The sequence below is a fragment of the Papaver somniferum genome, chromosome 11 (assembly GCF_003573695.1).
Source record: "Papaver somniferum cultivar HN1 chromosome 11, ASM357369v1, whole genome shotgun sequence".
Classification (NCBI taxonomy): domain Eukaryota; kingdom Viridiplantae; phylum Streptophyta; class Magnoliopsida; order Ranunculales; family Papaveraceae; genus Papaver; species Papaver somniferum.
This window is the reverse complement of record NC_039368.1, coordinates 43645952-43661149: the sequence shown is the minus strand read 5'-3', so window position 1 is coordinate 43661149 and position 15198 is coordinate 43645952. Positions and strand designations below refer to the sequence as shown.

At 37.4% G+C, this 15198-nt stretch overlaps 1 protein-coding gene across 1 annotated transcript in view; it reads right to left on the bottom strand.

Moving 5' to 3' along the window:
- LOC113324349 (insulin-degrading enzyme-like 1, peroxisomal) overlaps nt 1–6285 on the bottom strand; it is a gene marked incomplete at its 5' end in the record, with an annotated part of 36625 nt that extends 30340 nt beyond the window's left edge. Inside the window, 5 exons of the mRNA XM_026572665.1 lie at nt 5207–5464; nt 5644–5766; nt 5848–5934; nt 6037–6088; nt 6179–6285. Coding sequence (XP_026428450.1) covers nt 5216–5464; nt 5644–5766; nt 5848–5934; nt 6037–6088; nt 6179–6285 — 618 coding nt within the window. The remainder of the gene's footprint in view (nt 1–5206; nt 5465–5643; nt 5767–5847; nt 5935–6036; nt 6089–6178) is intronic.
- Between the last annotated feature and the right edge of the window lie 8913 nt (nt 6286–15198).

Below are 15198 nucleotides of genomic sequence, written 5' to 3'. Positions count from 1 at the left end.
ATGTGATTTTACAGAGAAGAATGTATATGGTTACAGAGAATGCTTCGCGCTCTTTGTGGCTCAGTCGGCTTTGCGCATTATATTTTGTTTTACAACGCTTATGAAGGGTTGTCATAATAGTATATTAAAGAACCACCAACTTTACAGAACTTGTGATAGTGTAGGTATGGTTAGTGGTGTAGACTTCCATATAGGAGGCTCAGGGTCGAATCCCCCAAACCTAATTTTTTCCCACATTCTATATTTTAACTTCAACAACACTTATAAGTGTCGTTATACGTTTCTATTAAAAAAAAAAAAAAAACCCAAACTTGTGAACTGTAAGGATGGTTGATGAGCTATACATCCATGCATTAGGTTCATGTTCGAATCTCCCCTCTAACGTATTTTTCATTATCATATTTTTGTATTCTTCAACAACACTTGTGAGAATTGTGATAGGCTAAGTCACTACACTTATGAAACAAAGTTGTTATACCTAAATGTCGTCACAACAGTTTTGCTAAAGGAGTTGTCGTTTGTTTTCTTAGCGTAACCCCTTGTTCCTAAGGGTTGGTAGTGATGATATACGACAACTCTTTCTTTGAAACCAGTTGTAAAACATAGGACTTTCTACGATGTATAGCGAAGTGTTGTAAATCTCCAGTTGTAGATGTATATTTTTCCCGTAGTGGGAACTGAAGATAAAAATAGTGGCCTAGAAGTCGATGATCCTGATTTTGAAAACCTTAGAAACTTCTATTCTGTGTTTAACTTGCATGATCCTGGTTTTTCTGGACCTAGGTTCACTTGGTCCAATATGTAACAAGGTCCTGATTTAATTCTTGAAAGATTATATAGATGTCTTATAAATCAAACTGCTGAAGATCTTTGTCCAAAACTTTGTGTTAACAATCTCCACAGGGACTCCTCTGATCATTTCCCAATGCATATAGGTTTTAATTATGAGAATATTTGTATGCCTAGACCTTTTCATTTTATGGATATGTGTATTGAGTATCCTACTTGCAGAGACATTATTGCTAACTCTTGTTCTGTCAATGTGGTAGGATCCCCTGCTTACAAGCTTAAAGCTAAACTGTTAAGTACTAAGAAAGGTCTAAGGGATTGGAATAAGTCTTCTTTTGGTAATATTCAAACTAATATATCTACCATTAGGAAAGATTTAGCTGAGATCTAACTATCTAATCCTACTGATACCAGTAATACTTATAGACTCAAAGCTAGACGTGAGTACTTTTATAATTTAGAAGAGTTATACTGGAAATATAAATCCAGGGAGGTTGGGATTATGGAAGGTGACAGAAATTCACGTTATTTCCATAGAGTAACTCTCTTTAGGAGGAAAATAAATGCCATTAGCTGGATTAATAATTCCTTAAATACTATTCTAACTGATAGAGATAGTATTTGGAACTTCTTTCATAGACTATTTCCAAAACCTTTATTCTTCCCAATCTCAGCTTTTCCGGGATGAAATTCTTGTTGATCTCCCCATTAAGTTCTCTGCTGAGGATAACACGGTCTTGAATATGCCTATTTCTCTAGAGGAAGTTAAGAGTGTTGTTTTCCTAATGGGGAAAAAAAAAGCTCCTGGACCTGATGGTCTCACAGGTCTCTTTTATCAAAAACACTGGGATATTGTGGGAGATGTTGTCATTGATATGACACAAACCTGCTTCAAAACTGAGCATATTGCTAAGGTTTTTAACCATACTAATATTGCTCTTATTCCAAAAGTTCCTCTTGTTGAACTTGTTTCTCAATACAGACCAATAGGGGTCTGTAACTTTATTTACAAAATTCTTTCTAAAACCCTTGCTAATAGACTTAAAACTTTTATGAACAATAAAATTTCCCAAAATCAAAGTGCCTTTATTCCTAAGAGGAGTAAATCTGATAATATTTTGCTAGCTAATGAGGCCATATATGTTGTCAATCACAAAGACAAAGTTGAAGGCATAGCTTCTATCAAACTTGATATGTCCAAGGCTTATGACAAGCTAAAATGGGATTTTTTAGAAAAGGTTTTAACCAAAATGGGTCTCTCTAACCATTGGGTTAAACTCATAAACCAGTGTGTTTCTACTGTCTCCTACTCTGTCCTTCTTAATGGTAGCCCAACTGGGTTCTTCCAACCTGAAAGAGGTCTGAGACAGGGAGACCCCCTCTCTCCTTATCTTTACATCATTTGCTCTGAAGCTTTATCTTCTTATATTGATAGTCTTCAAAAGAAGGGTATTTTAGAAGGTATAAAAGTTTGTAAAGATGCTCCTGAAATGACACATCTTTTGTTTGCTGATGATTCTCTCCTGTTTTCAAAAGCTACTTTTCAAAATTTTCAAGTCATTCAAGATTGTCTTCAAAAGTACTGCCTGGCTTCAGGGCAAGAAATAAATTTTGAAAAATCTGGTATTTTATTTAGTAGGAAGATTCCTTAGCATAGAAAAGCTCTCTTGGCTAATATTTTAGAGATCTAGAGTAGGGACTTATGAGAAAAATATCTTGGCCCTCCTACTGTGTTCCAATCCTCAAAAATCCAGACATATATGGGTATTCTCCAAGCTATTGATGCCAGAATCTCCATCTGGCTTCATAAGCTCTTGTCCCATGCTGCTAGAACTACTCTAATTAAACATATTGGCCAAGCTATTCCCCTATTTCAAATTGGAGCTTTTCTTATTCCTAAGCATCTTTCTAAACAAATGGACTCTATCTCTGTAAGTTTTGGTGGGGTGAAACCTTAGACCAAAAAGATAGGAAGTTACACCTGCTTGGTTGGGATATTTTATGCTCCCCCAAAGCTGAAGGTGGTTTTGGCTTTAGAGAGGCTGAATTAAATAATCTGGCCATGCTAGCTAGGAATGCCTGGAGAATTCTGGAAAATCCTAATTGCCTGTTGGTCGTTGTTCTTAAGGCTAAATACTTTCCTAGAACTGATTTCTTGAATGCCAAGTGCACTGGAAAATGCTCCTGGACTTGGAAGTGTCTACATGCCATTAAATAACTAATTAAGCCTTTCATTTCTTGGATAGTTGGGCATGGTCAATTTATTGACCCATGCTGTGACAAACGGATACCTAGTTTGGGTTCTGCTACACCCAACCCACTAGCCCCCCCTGATCCTACTATTAAAGTGTTTTATTTTATTGATTCACAAGCCAGGAGTTGGGATGTGTCTAGACTTAACACAAACTTTGATAATGCTTCTGTTCAGAAGATTATCACTATTCCCTTAAGCCAACTTTGCACTCCTGATAGGAGGGCTTGGGATCTTTCAAAGAATGGAAAGTTTTCTTCTAAATCTTCCTACATGGGGCTCAGAGGTCTTAGGCCCTCCCCTTATAAAAAATCTTTGGAAGCGTATCTGGAAAGTCAGAGTTCCTTACAGAATTCAAGTTTTTGTCTGGAGAGCAGCTAGAAATGCCTTGCCTTCCGAAACCATTCTTCATACTAGAATGCCTACGCATAGTGTGGATTGTCCTATGTGTACTGATCCTTATGAATCTATTATGCATGCTTTGGTCCTTTGTCTATTTGCTAGCAGAGTCTGGTTCATCTCTGATTTCAACATAAACACTCATTTTTTTCAAAACAAGCCTTTCATTGATTGGCTTCTTTTTTGGTTAACTGATCCTCAGTCTAAACTCTCTGATGAAGCTTAAAGCCGTTTTGTTGCTATCTTATGGCCTCTTTGGACTAGTAGAAACAATTTCATCTTCCAAAACCTTTCTGAAAATCATACCACTGTCCTAGCTAGAGCCAGAGCTATGCATTTCACTAGGAAAACTAGTTTGACTGTTTCTTCTACTACTTCTGTCAGTATTTGTGATAAATGGATGCCCCCCTCTTTTGGTTGGATTAAATGCAATATTGATGGTGCATTTGATGATACCTCTGGAGCAAATGGTGCAGGGTATGTGATGTGAGACTTCTCAAGAAAAGCAACCTTTTGTGCCTCCTTAGTCTTTGAAGTACATCCTGCTGAAGAAGCTGAAGCAAGAGCCATCTGGGCTGTACTGAAGAAAGCTTTGGAGCAACAGTTAACTCACATCATCGTTGAAAGTGATGCGAAATCTCTCATCGACCAATTTCCAGCTGGGAAATTCGAAGGGGTACGCGTACGGATGTTATTTTTAAGGATATTCAACTTTTCTCTTCTAAGTTAGTCGCTTGTGTTTTTAGATTTCAACCTCGTTATTGTAACTCTGTAGCTCATGAACTTGCTTTGTGGGCAAAGAAAAACAATTCTACTATGTACTGGTCCGTCCCTCCTGTTTGGCTTCTACCAACAGTTGAGGAGGACCATTAGCCTTTTTGAAGGCCTTTGTCTATTAAGAAAAAAAAATGGAGGTTACAAGAGAAATAAGAATGTGTAAGGGTGATGAAGGAGATGTAAAGTGGGGGTGTAAGTGTGGTGTAAATCCACCAAATAATTACTTACAACATAACATTCTATTTATTGTTATATCAAAATAATTGTTTACAATACATTAACAAAATTGTATGTAACTAACAAATTTAATTTCGTTTAATCGCTACGAAATTGACTTCCATCAAAAGAAATGGTCAAACCTACGGTCTGATAATAACGATAAAGAATCAACCAAAATAAAAAATTATACTTAAAATATGTTCCATCGATGGGACCGTAAAAAGCAAAATCCATATTAAATTTCCATTATATATAAGAAAAGAAAAATCAAAACGTAAATTAATAAGTAAAATCTAAATCGAACCAAACAACAAAGCATAAGTTAAACCAAACAAATACCTCGGTTCCAAGTTAATCAAACGAAACAAAACCTCTTTTCATTTATTTATTTTTCTTTTGATCCGCTCCTCTTTTCGTTTCTATGCTTTATAAATTGAAATTGAAATCGTTTGTAAACCTTTTTTTTTTCTTTTTAGTGAGTGAGAAAAAGGAAAGTTTATAATGATTTTTCTTTTGCAAATTTTTACATATAAAGAGGTAATTTTGTCATTACGAAAACGTTTGAAACCTATATTTTAAAGTTATTCTAAATTATGGAATAATTCATAAAAGATCCATATTTGTGGAGTTTTATAGTATTAAACCCATGATATATGGGGGTTTTGACTACAACTACATGTATACTAGTACTAGTATAGTACAAAGTATTGTTGCCCCAGAAATGTAACTTTCCAGCTTGTGCTATCATTCCCAAAACCAGCAGGCTGAGACCATCTACCTTTATGTACGTCCACTGCCTCCCTTTAAAGAACCGTACAGAGGCTGTGCCCTCCTGAAGCTGAAAATATCCTCGATTAAGACAGATTGAGATTGGGAGGATATATCTTTAGCAGACGCTTCATATTTGGCTGAGTGCAATCCCCCATATACTTGTACCGATAGTGTCTTTTTTGAGGGTGCGCCCACTTTAATGTATTCATTGAAGAAATCTATTAGTTCTTGCTGCCGGAGGTTCTTTAAAGCTGCAATCTGATTCATTAAAATTAGAAAACTTTTAGCATGCTAGCATATGAATGGACTAAAAGTGCATGCATCATTCTTACTTAAGAGTGGTTCCTGACCGATTTTCTAGTTATTTGTATGTTACCCTAGCAATAGATAAAAATTGTCAGCTCGCCAATAAGAAAGGGGAAAGAGGAAAGTCTCACCTCAATCTCTCTCCTGTCAAATTTTAGGGTGCCATAAAAAATCTCTCCCCAATAGAATGAAGTTTCTTCGCGCAAATTTTTGTGCTTTTCAAGCTTCATTTCAATCAGCGCATTTACATTACTCTGCAATAAAATCAATCAGTACATTTAAAAACACAAGTTTAACCCCAACAGGTTTCAGTCACAAGTACTCTTACGTCTTACCATGAATTCATCAGCAGGCATCTCATAAAGTTTATTCTCAAACTCCTTAAGGAATGATTGGACTCTCAAATGGATCTCTCCTGGATCCTGTCAAGCTCAACAAATTAAATTTCTTTTTGCAGACACAGAAGAACCTGAAGCATATTCCAAGACCAAGCACCTTATGGTGGGTTTTAACTTTTGAGTTACCTTTGCTGTTGATTGGACAATAAATTGTAAGCCTCGGATGCCACAATCATTCCTACATGCATGTTAAGATTTTTAAAATATTTTAGAACTTAAGTCATACATGTAGGGGAAAAAACTAGAGAGAAAAAAGCCCTCGACAAACCTCTGTGTAAGCATTGTTACGTATCCAAGTTGCTCAACTGAGCGAAGCTGGTGGAGAACTGGTTGCTTTGCAATAAGAGCAAAAAGCTGAAGTTTCACATTCAATGTCGTACTATCCTGATGAACCTGCAACCAGCCACAAATTAAATTAGGTCTGTCAGGGTATGTTCTCCTACAAAAAGGCACGTTATACATATATTGACATATAATACAAATGCAAGTTAACCTGAATATAGTGGACCAAAGCAGAATTCTCATCACTTGGGTTTAAAACTTCCGCAGGGTAGAAGTGACTAATTCCACTTTCAAGCTTAACAATTCGATTTGTCAAATGCTCGGAAGGGAAAAGAGGTCTGGCTATGGGTTGGAGACCCTTGAAAAAAATGTCTTCGATATGGATGACCATTTCCTCTGCTTCCTTTGGTTCAATGTTTCCTAATGTCAAATGGTAAATTGAACATAAAATATTACGTCAAGATTTCAGATTTGTAATATCTGATCAGTCATGATGAATAAGATATATATGTGCACCTGCTGCATAACACTCTACAAAGGCTTTCGAGAGAAGCACTTTTGAAAATTTTGCAAGATCAGGAGCTTCTAGATGAGGAAGAACTTCTAGCTGTTCGGTCCAAGGCCATAATGCATCCGTCAAAATTAATGAGCAGTAATACGTAGCTTGTTCATATGGCTGCTCAAACTTGAAATTTTGGTACGCCTTTAAAGCGGTTTCCTGATCAACAAAAATAGCGAATTGAGAATCTAGTCAGGACTTCAAGCCAGGGGATTAGTCAGGGTTACTAACCCAGTCTAGATCATGCACTTAAGAAAAAATAATTTTGTGATCTTTACTGCCATTGTGGTTAAGAAGTTGGTCAGTCAATTAATCGGCAAACCATCATTTACGATATTCACATTATGCAATATTTACTTCTCACGGGATTGGTCTGGGACTATGCCATTTAAGATCATACTTACTAAATTGATTAAAAAAAAATAGGGGACCTTACTTTCTAAAATTACAACACATAAAAAAATAGGGGACCTTACAATTTTTTTTTTTTTTTTTTTTTTTTTTGGAAACAAAAAATAACAAGACAACAATTTACATGGCCATTAGAGAAGGACTTTAAAACTTGGATCTTCACAACTTGTAATGTCTTGGTATCATGAACTTCAACAACGTATATCGTTTGATTTTCTTTGCTCTTATAACTCAATCTTCAACTTTGATTTTTTTTGAATTATTTTTTTCTATTGTTGCTTCTAAACCTTAAACGTCTTCAACTTTCTTCATAGATTTTTATGTCGCTCCGCTTGTTGATGATGATAAGTTTCTACTGAGAGAGAGTCGTAATCCAGTAACTAAGACTACATTGTGAGGTTGCTTTGTCTTTCTGGCATTTCCTTCTGACCTACTTGCCTTTCCATCATGGATGGTTAGGTCCATCACGGTTACCCTCTAAAAGGAACAAGTTCTCTCCTGAATGTCAAAGATCTCAATGTCTTTTTCTCTAATGTCTCAGAAGAATGTTATCCCTAGCAATTCCAATTTCCATCTTTTCGGTGAGAAACCATGTAAACTTAGCTAACCGGATACTATGTGACGCTAGAAGTTTCAAAAATGCAACTAAAAAGTTCTTCCCCACCCCCAAACTTAAATCTAACATTGTCCTCAATGTTTCTAATGAAAGAGCAGTACCAAAAGTAAAATAACACGAGGAGAAGTTGGAAAGATAGTACCTGGGTGAAGAGAGAAATCAAAAACTAATATACAACATACAATCGCCTCGATGGTCAATCAAGGGTAAACAGGTCCTCCAGAGGGACCTCCTCAACATCACCTGTAGGAAAGGGCTCTAAAAAGGGTTTCAATCTCTGACCGTTAACCTTCGAAGAACTACTACTCCGGTGTCTCAATCTCAACAGCTCCATGAGGAAAGACAGTGCGAACAATAAAAGGACCCGTCCACCGAGAACGTAACTTCCCAGGGAAAATGCAAGCGGGTATCATACAGAAGAACTTTTTGACCTGGAGAAAATGACTTTCTTAAAATATTCTTATCATGCACAAGTTTCATTTTGTTCTTATACTCCTTAGCACTATCGTATGCATCTCTACGAATCTCTTCCAACTCATCATTGAGCTGGAGTTTCCTATGGGCTCCTGCCTTGTCTAGTGAAAAATTTAGCTGCTTAACAGCCCAATATGCTCTATGTTCTAACTCAACAGGTAAGTGACATGCCTTTCCATACACAAGTCGATAAGGTGACATTCCAATGGGGGTCTTAAACGCAGTACGGTAAGCCCATAAGGCATCAGTAAGCCTAGACGACCAGTCTTTCCGATTAGGATTGTTTTCTCTAATATACGTTTATCTCCCTATTGGAAACCTCTACTTGACCACTATGTGGATGATATGGGTAGCTACCTTATGTGTAATACCATATTTCTTCATCAAAAGCCTAAAAGGTCCATTACAAAAGTGCGACCCTCCATCACTAATTATAGCTCGCGTGTACCAAAACGTGTAAGTATATTATCTTTCAAGAACTCAATCACAACCCTATGGTCATTAGTCTTACACGCAACCGCCTCAATCCACAGAGAGACATAGTCTACAACGAAAGGATGTATAAGTTACCAAAAGAATTAGGAAACAGACCCATAAAGTCAATACCCCACACATCAAAGACCTCAACAACTAAAATAGGGTTCAAGGGCATCATGTTCCTACGGGAAATGGTTCCTAATTTCTGGCAACGTTCACAAGTAACACAGTAACTGTGGGAGTCTTTAAACAACGAAGGCCAATAGAATCCACACTGCAATATCTTAGCAGCAGTCTTCTTAGCACTAAAGTGACCCCCACAAGCATGATCATGACAAAAGGAAATAATACTGGACTGGTCACTCTCAGGTATACATCTCCTAATAATCTGGTATGGACAATACTTAAAAAATAAGGATCATAAAAGAAGTGCTTAACCTCGGCTAAAAACCTAGAACGATTGTTTACCCAATGATGGGGCATTCGACCAGTAACAAGATAATTCACTATATTCGCATACCAAGGTAATTGGGTAACAAAGAACAGTTGTTCATCAGGAAAGCTATCCCTTATAGGAAGGGATCATCAGGGGAATCAACAACTAGCCTAGACAAGTGGTCGTGCTACTACATTTTCGGCACCCTTTTTGTCTCTAATGTCTGGAGAAAACTCTTGCAACAAAAGGATCCACCTAATCAATCTAGGTTTCGTATCCTTCTTAGACAAAGATATTTCAAAGCAGTATGATCAGTATATATTATGATCTTAGAACCTAAGAGATAGGGTCTAAACTTGTCTAAGGCAAACACAATGGCTAATAGTTCCTTCTCCGTAGTGGTAAGTTCAACTCGGCATCATTCAGAGTTTTGCTAGCATGGTAAATCACATGAAGTAACTTATTTTCTCGCTGACCTAGCACAACACCAATAGCATAATCTGAAGCATCACACATGATCTCAAAGGGTAGGTGCCTGGACTATGGGGGCGGTAGTGAGTAAAGTATTAAGCTTCTCAAAAGCCTCTAAACAAGCATCATCAAGGAAAAACTTAACGTCTTTTGCAAGCAAATTGAAAAGAGGTCTGGAAATCAAGCTAAAATCCTTAATGAATCGACGATAAAAACCTGCATGCCCTAAGAATGACCTAATATCTCTTACGATTTTTGGGACCTGTAAAGTTTTAATAAGATCAACTTTGGCTCTATCTACCTCTATACCTTTCGAAGATACGATATGCCCTAGAACAATTCCTGAACGAACCATGAAATGACATTTCTCCCAATTAAGCACTAAATTCTTTTCCTTACACCTAGTCAAAACTAATGACAAATGATACAAGCACTCATCGAAAGACGAACCAAACACTGAAAAATCATCCATAAAGACCTCTAAGAACCGTTCTACCATGTCAGAAAATATGCTTAACATACAACGCTGAAAGAGTCGCAGGAGCATTACAAAGCCCGAAAGGCATGCGTCTATACGCAAAGGTACCAAAGGGACAGGTAAAAGTGGTTTTCTCTTGGTCTTCTGGGGCAATAACAACCTGATTATAACCGAAGTATCCATCTAAAAAGCAATAATGGCTACGTCCAGCTAATCTCTCTAGCATTTGGTCGATGAAGGGAAGGGGAAAGTGGTCCTTCCTAGTGAGCTTGTTCAATTTTATATAGTCAATACAGACACGCCAACCCGTGGTCACCCGGGTCGGGATTAACTCATTATTCTCATTCTGGGCTACAGTGATACCGGATTTCTTGGGAACAACCTGAACGGGGCTGACCCACTTACTGTCTGAAATGGGGTAGATAATGCCTGCATCTAACAGCTTAAGAACCTCGGTTCGAACTACTTATTTCATATTAGGGTTCAGTCGACATTGCATCTCCCTAGAAGGTTTGGTGTCACTCTCTAAATGGATATGATGCACACAATCAGTAGTACTGATACCCTTAATGTCTGCTATGGTCCACCCTAACGCTTCCTTGTTGTTTTGAAGGACGGTTACTAGCCTCCTTTCCTTATCACTATCCAAGTCGGATGCTACAATCACAGTTTAAGTCTCAGACGGGCCTAAAAACACATATTTCAGGGTATCTGGTAATGGTTTTAGTTCCAACTTAGGAGGCTCTTCTAACGAAAGAACTAGGGTAGACTTAGAAACTGGTAGTGGTTCGAACTTAGGTTTCCATCCATTATTAGTGTCTAACAAAGGGGTTGAGTCTAACAAAGCATTCACCTCATTAATCACATTATCATCATCAAAATCAATCCCAAAGTGATCTAGGAATTTCTCTAATGGATCTTCTAACAAAATGTTTGGTAATGACTCTTCGACTAATGTTCCTATCATGTTCACCTCTGCTATGTTCGAGTCATCTAGTTCAGAGGGTAGCTTACTAATATTAAAAATGTTCATCTCAATAGTCATATTACCAAAAGACAAATTCATAATACCGTTTCGACAGTTGATGATCGCATTGGATGTAGCTAAAAACGGGCGACCTAAAATCACTGGTATCTGGTTCTCTGGGTCAGGGACAGGTTGGGTATCTAGGATAACAAAATCCACAGGATATATAAACTTGTCGACCTCTATAAGAACATCCTCGATCACACCACGAGGAATTTTAACGGACCTATCAGCTAACTGAAGTGTCATCTGGGTAGGTTTCATCTCACCAAGTCATAGCTTAAGGTACACATGGTATGGAAGTAAATTCACACTGGCTCCTAAGTCAAGCAAATCTTTCTCGACACGGTACTTACCTATTGTGCAAGAAATGATAGGGGACCTGGGTCTTTATACTTAGGAGTAGTGGTATTCTGAATAGTAGAACTCACATGACTGGCTAGGAAGACTTTCTTCTGGACACTAAGTTTTCGCTTTCGCATATCCTTAAGAAACTTGTCATAAGCGGGAATATGCTTAATCGCATCTAATAATGGAAGGCTGATAGTTACCTGCGTAAAAACCTCCAATATATCATTAAAGTTGGACTCGCTCTTAGTTGGAACTAGCAGCTATGGGAATGGGGCTCTAGGAACAAAGTCGGGCTCAATATGACCCTCATTGGTCTCTTTAGAGACTCTATCAGTCTCCTCAGTTTCTGGTTCAGAAGGGTGAACTACAGCGTGTTCACTATCAGGCATGGAAACCTTGTTGTCTATCACTCTACCACTCTTAAGGGCTTTAATAACATTTACATGTTCGGATGGTCTTTCACCTATTTCATTAATTCCTCTAGGGTTGGGTTGAGTTTGACTAGGAAACTTACCTCTTTCTCTTAAAGACTCATTTATCTGACTAACCTGGGTTTTCAACTCGGAAATAGCCTGAGAGTTAACCTGACCTATTCTCTTATTTTCTTCTAAACCTTGAGCGACAGATTGCTGAGACTGCACAGTGTTATGAGTTAACAAAGCAAGAGACTATTCTAAACTCATAATCTTCTTATCCGTAGGGTTTTGAAACTGTGCCAGAGCCGAAGGATTCTTAGTATAGCCAAAACCTGGGGGAACCTGAGAGTTACTAGACTGACCTTGATTCTGGCCCTTAGACCAAGAAAGGATGAGATGGTTTCTCCAGCCAGGGTTATAGATTTCTGAATATGGGTCAAACTTCTGACGTTTATCGAATCTAGTGTTGTTATAAAGAGCATTGGCTTGCTCCTCAACAGTATCGCCTTCCCAAGAAGGCTGTATTCTACCATTATTACCACTAGAATGACATAATTCTAAGGCTTCTAACCTTTTGGCTATGGCTGCTATTTTAGCATCTGACTCATAAGATCCTTCTACCCTATTGACGTTCGCTCTACTTAGAAGAATTGTTTTCTGGGGTTCCCTATTATTTTCCCATTGTTGGGTCTTATCGGCGATTTCATTCAAAAATGTCATCGCCTCATCAACAGTTTTATTCTCAAACCCACCTATGCATAAGGACTCAACCATGGTTGTTGTTAAATAATCTAAACTCTCGTAGAGGATCTGAACTAACTAACCATCTCTAAACCATGATGAGGACATTGAGATATTAAGTCATTGAACCTTTCTAAATACCTATATAAAGATTCTCCCTCTTGTTGAGCAAAAGTACAGATTTGTGTCCTAATAGACGATGTTTTGTGCCTTGGGAAAAACTTTTGTATAAAGGCAGATGTAAGTTGGTCATAGGTTTCAATTGACTCAGAAGCCAAACTATACAACCAAGATTTGGCTTTATCTTTTAAGTAAAAGGGGAATAACCTAAGTTTCAACGCATCATCACTAAGGTTTTTAATATTCAGAGTACTACAAACTTCCTCAAATTCGCTAACATGAAAATAGGGGTTCTCATTCTCTTTTCCTAAAAACATTGGGAGCATCTGTAAAGTCCCAGGTTTGAGTTCATAATTTGCCTCGGTTTCAGCTAACTTGATACAAGACGGAAGAAAGGTCCTAGTTAGATTTAATAAAGCTTTCAAAGTTGCCATTTCTGTCACTACCAAAGGACTAGGAGTACTTTGTTCACTAATTGTCAAGTTTTCAAAGATGAAATTTCCAAAGACAGGGCTCTCAAAAGAAGACTCTTCAATCTCCCTGCCTTCACAAGAAGAACTACTAGGTTTATCACTAATCAAATGACCTAGAGTGTTCCTTTCCCAAGCCCGCTATTTAATAACCTTGGGTATACATTAGAAAAACAAAAGAAAAAGAAAGAAATCCTAAAAGGAAGGGAAGTTCTATGCAAACACAAACAAGGCTGACTCCACCACAACAAACCTACTGATTTCTAGCAAACAAAAAGCATGATGGATCCACTTAGATTGTTTCTAGACCAGCTTTTAATCCTTCGAAAGGGAATTCGTTAAAATTTAAGCAAACCCCTCTGGAATCAATCCGAGTTTAAGTAAGTTGAATCGAGACGAGGGAAGCTCAGTGGAGCTTTGATACCCAAGGCCTCACCGGTGTTACAAGGCGGCGTATTCAACTCACAGAAACCATCATGAACTTTGAAGTATGCTTAAAAGAGTAACCAATATTTTTCGAATGACTTTCCTATTAAGCTCGTTACCTATAGGTCTCGTTCTAGTCAAATTTTAGGCTTATGTTCGCGTTTGGTTTCGTTTTCCTAAGGCGGGCAAGAAGAGAACGGTGATGCAATCCGAATCCTTATCTTGTATGTCCAGTCCTTGCCCTTTACTAGGAAATTAAAGCAATCTTTTTCAAACCCTCAGCATATAGGCAAACGAAGGAATACAGTAACTCGCTGACAGGGGATCCGCGAGTGTTTCGACAAACTTACCTCCCATACCAGACGGGGGATGAACCGCTGAAGTCGACTCGGGCCACGACTCCTATGTCATGTACGAACCTGAGAGGCCGAGGCGATATCGTAATCGCCGTCCTTCTCTGCAAACAGTTTATATTTAAACTACCCTTCCGTAGGGTTTAAAAAAAGTGCAAAAGAAAAAGATAATCTAAAAAAATTATAATAAAAAAAATTATCTCTCTATCTCTCTTTTTTTTTTAAAATTAATTTTTTATTCTTCTTTTCTTTCGCTCCCTTCGCTTTGCTTTTACTCCAAATCTTTAAGTATTCACCAAAAACTTTGGAAAATTTTTCTTTCGCTCTAAACTCCAAAATCTGTAAGGAAAACACAAAAACCCAAAAACGTAAAGAAGAACAAATAAAATAAAAATGAAAAACAAATAAAAACCTAAAAAAAAAAAAAAGCTAAAAACTCTAGCCTAAAAACAAGTCTGCGTCGGCGGCGCCAAAAATTGATGTGGTTTTCAATTGAGTTGTAGTAAAAAGTTCGTTGAGACTTGTGAAAGCAAAAGATTTAAGATTTAATGAAATTTAAAAACAAACAAAACTTAATTTAAGATTATTAGGAATAACCAAGACACTGATTCCACTATCGCACATGAATAAATTATGGCAAATAATCCAAAACTCTAATTATCTTTTAAGTCCCTTATTTCTTAATTCACAAATAATCAGGCAAATTCTCAAATATCAATTGTATTCCCTAAGCATAGATTATCAATAGACTAAACAAAGTATAACCTATCAGATCGAATCACAACTAATTAAGAAAATTATGCAAACAATTTAAAACTCCGCAAAAGCAGTGACTGAGTGAATTATAAATCATAAATTAGAGAAAATAAAATAGTTACCAATTATTCATGCGTAAATAGCTTCCTCACTGCCTTCGTTGTGGGAGATTTAGCTCATTATCATGTTGGAAACACGCTCAAAAGTTGATTTCATTGCTCAAATGGTGTTTACAAATGATGAAAAGGAGAAAAACTATAAAAAACCGGGTTTGCAACAGTTATAAGTGGTACAAACTGAAAAGAACGATAGAACAGTACTATCGCTGGTTCTCAACCCTCGCCTGTGTGTCGTTTCCACTGTTGAAAAACGACTGTCTTGGATGGTCTGTTCTTCGCGTTCTTTAGATGAGCAGCAGCAGAAA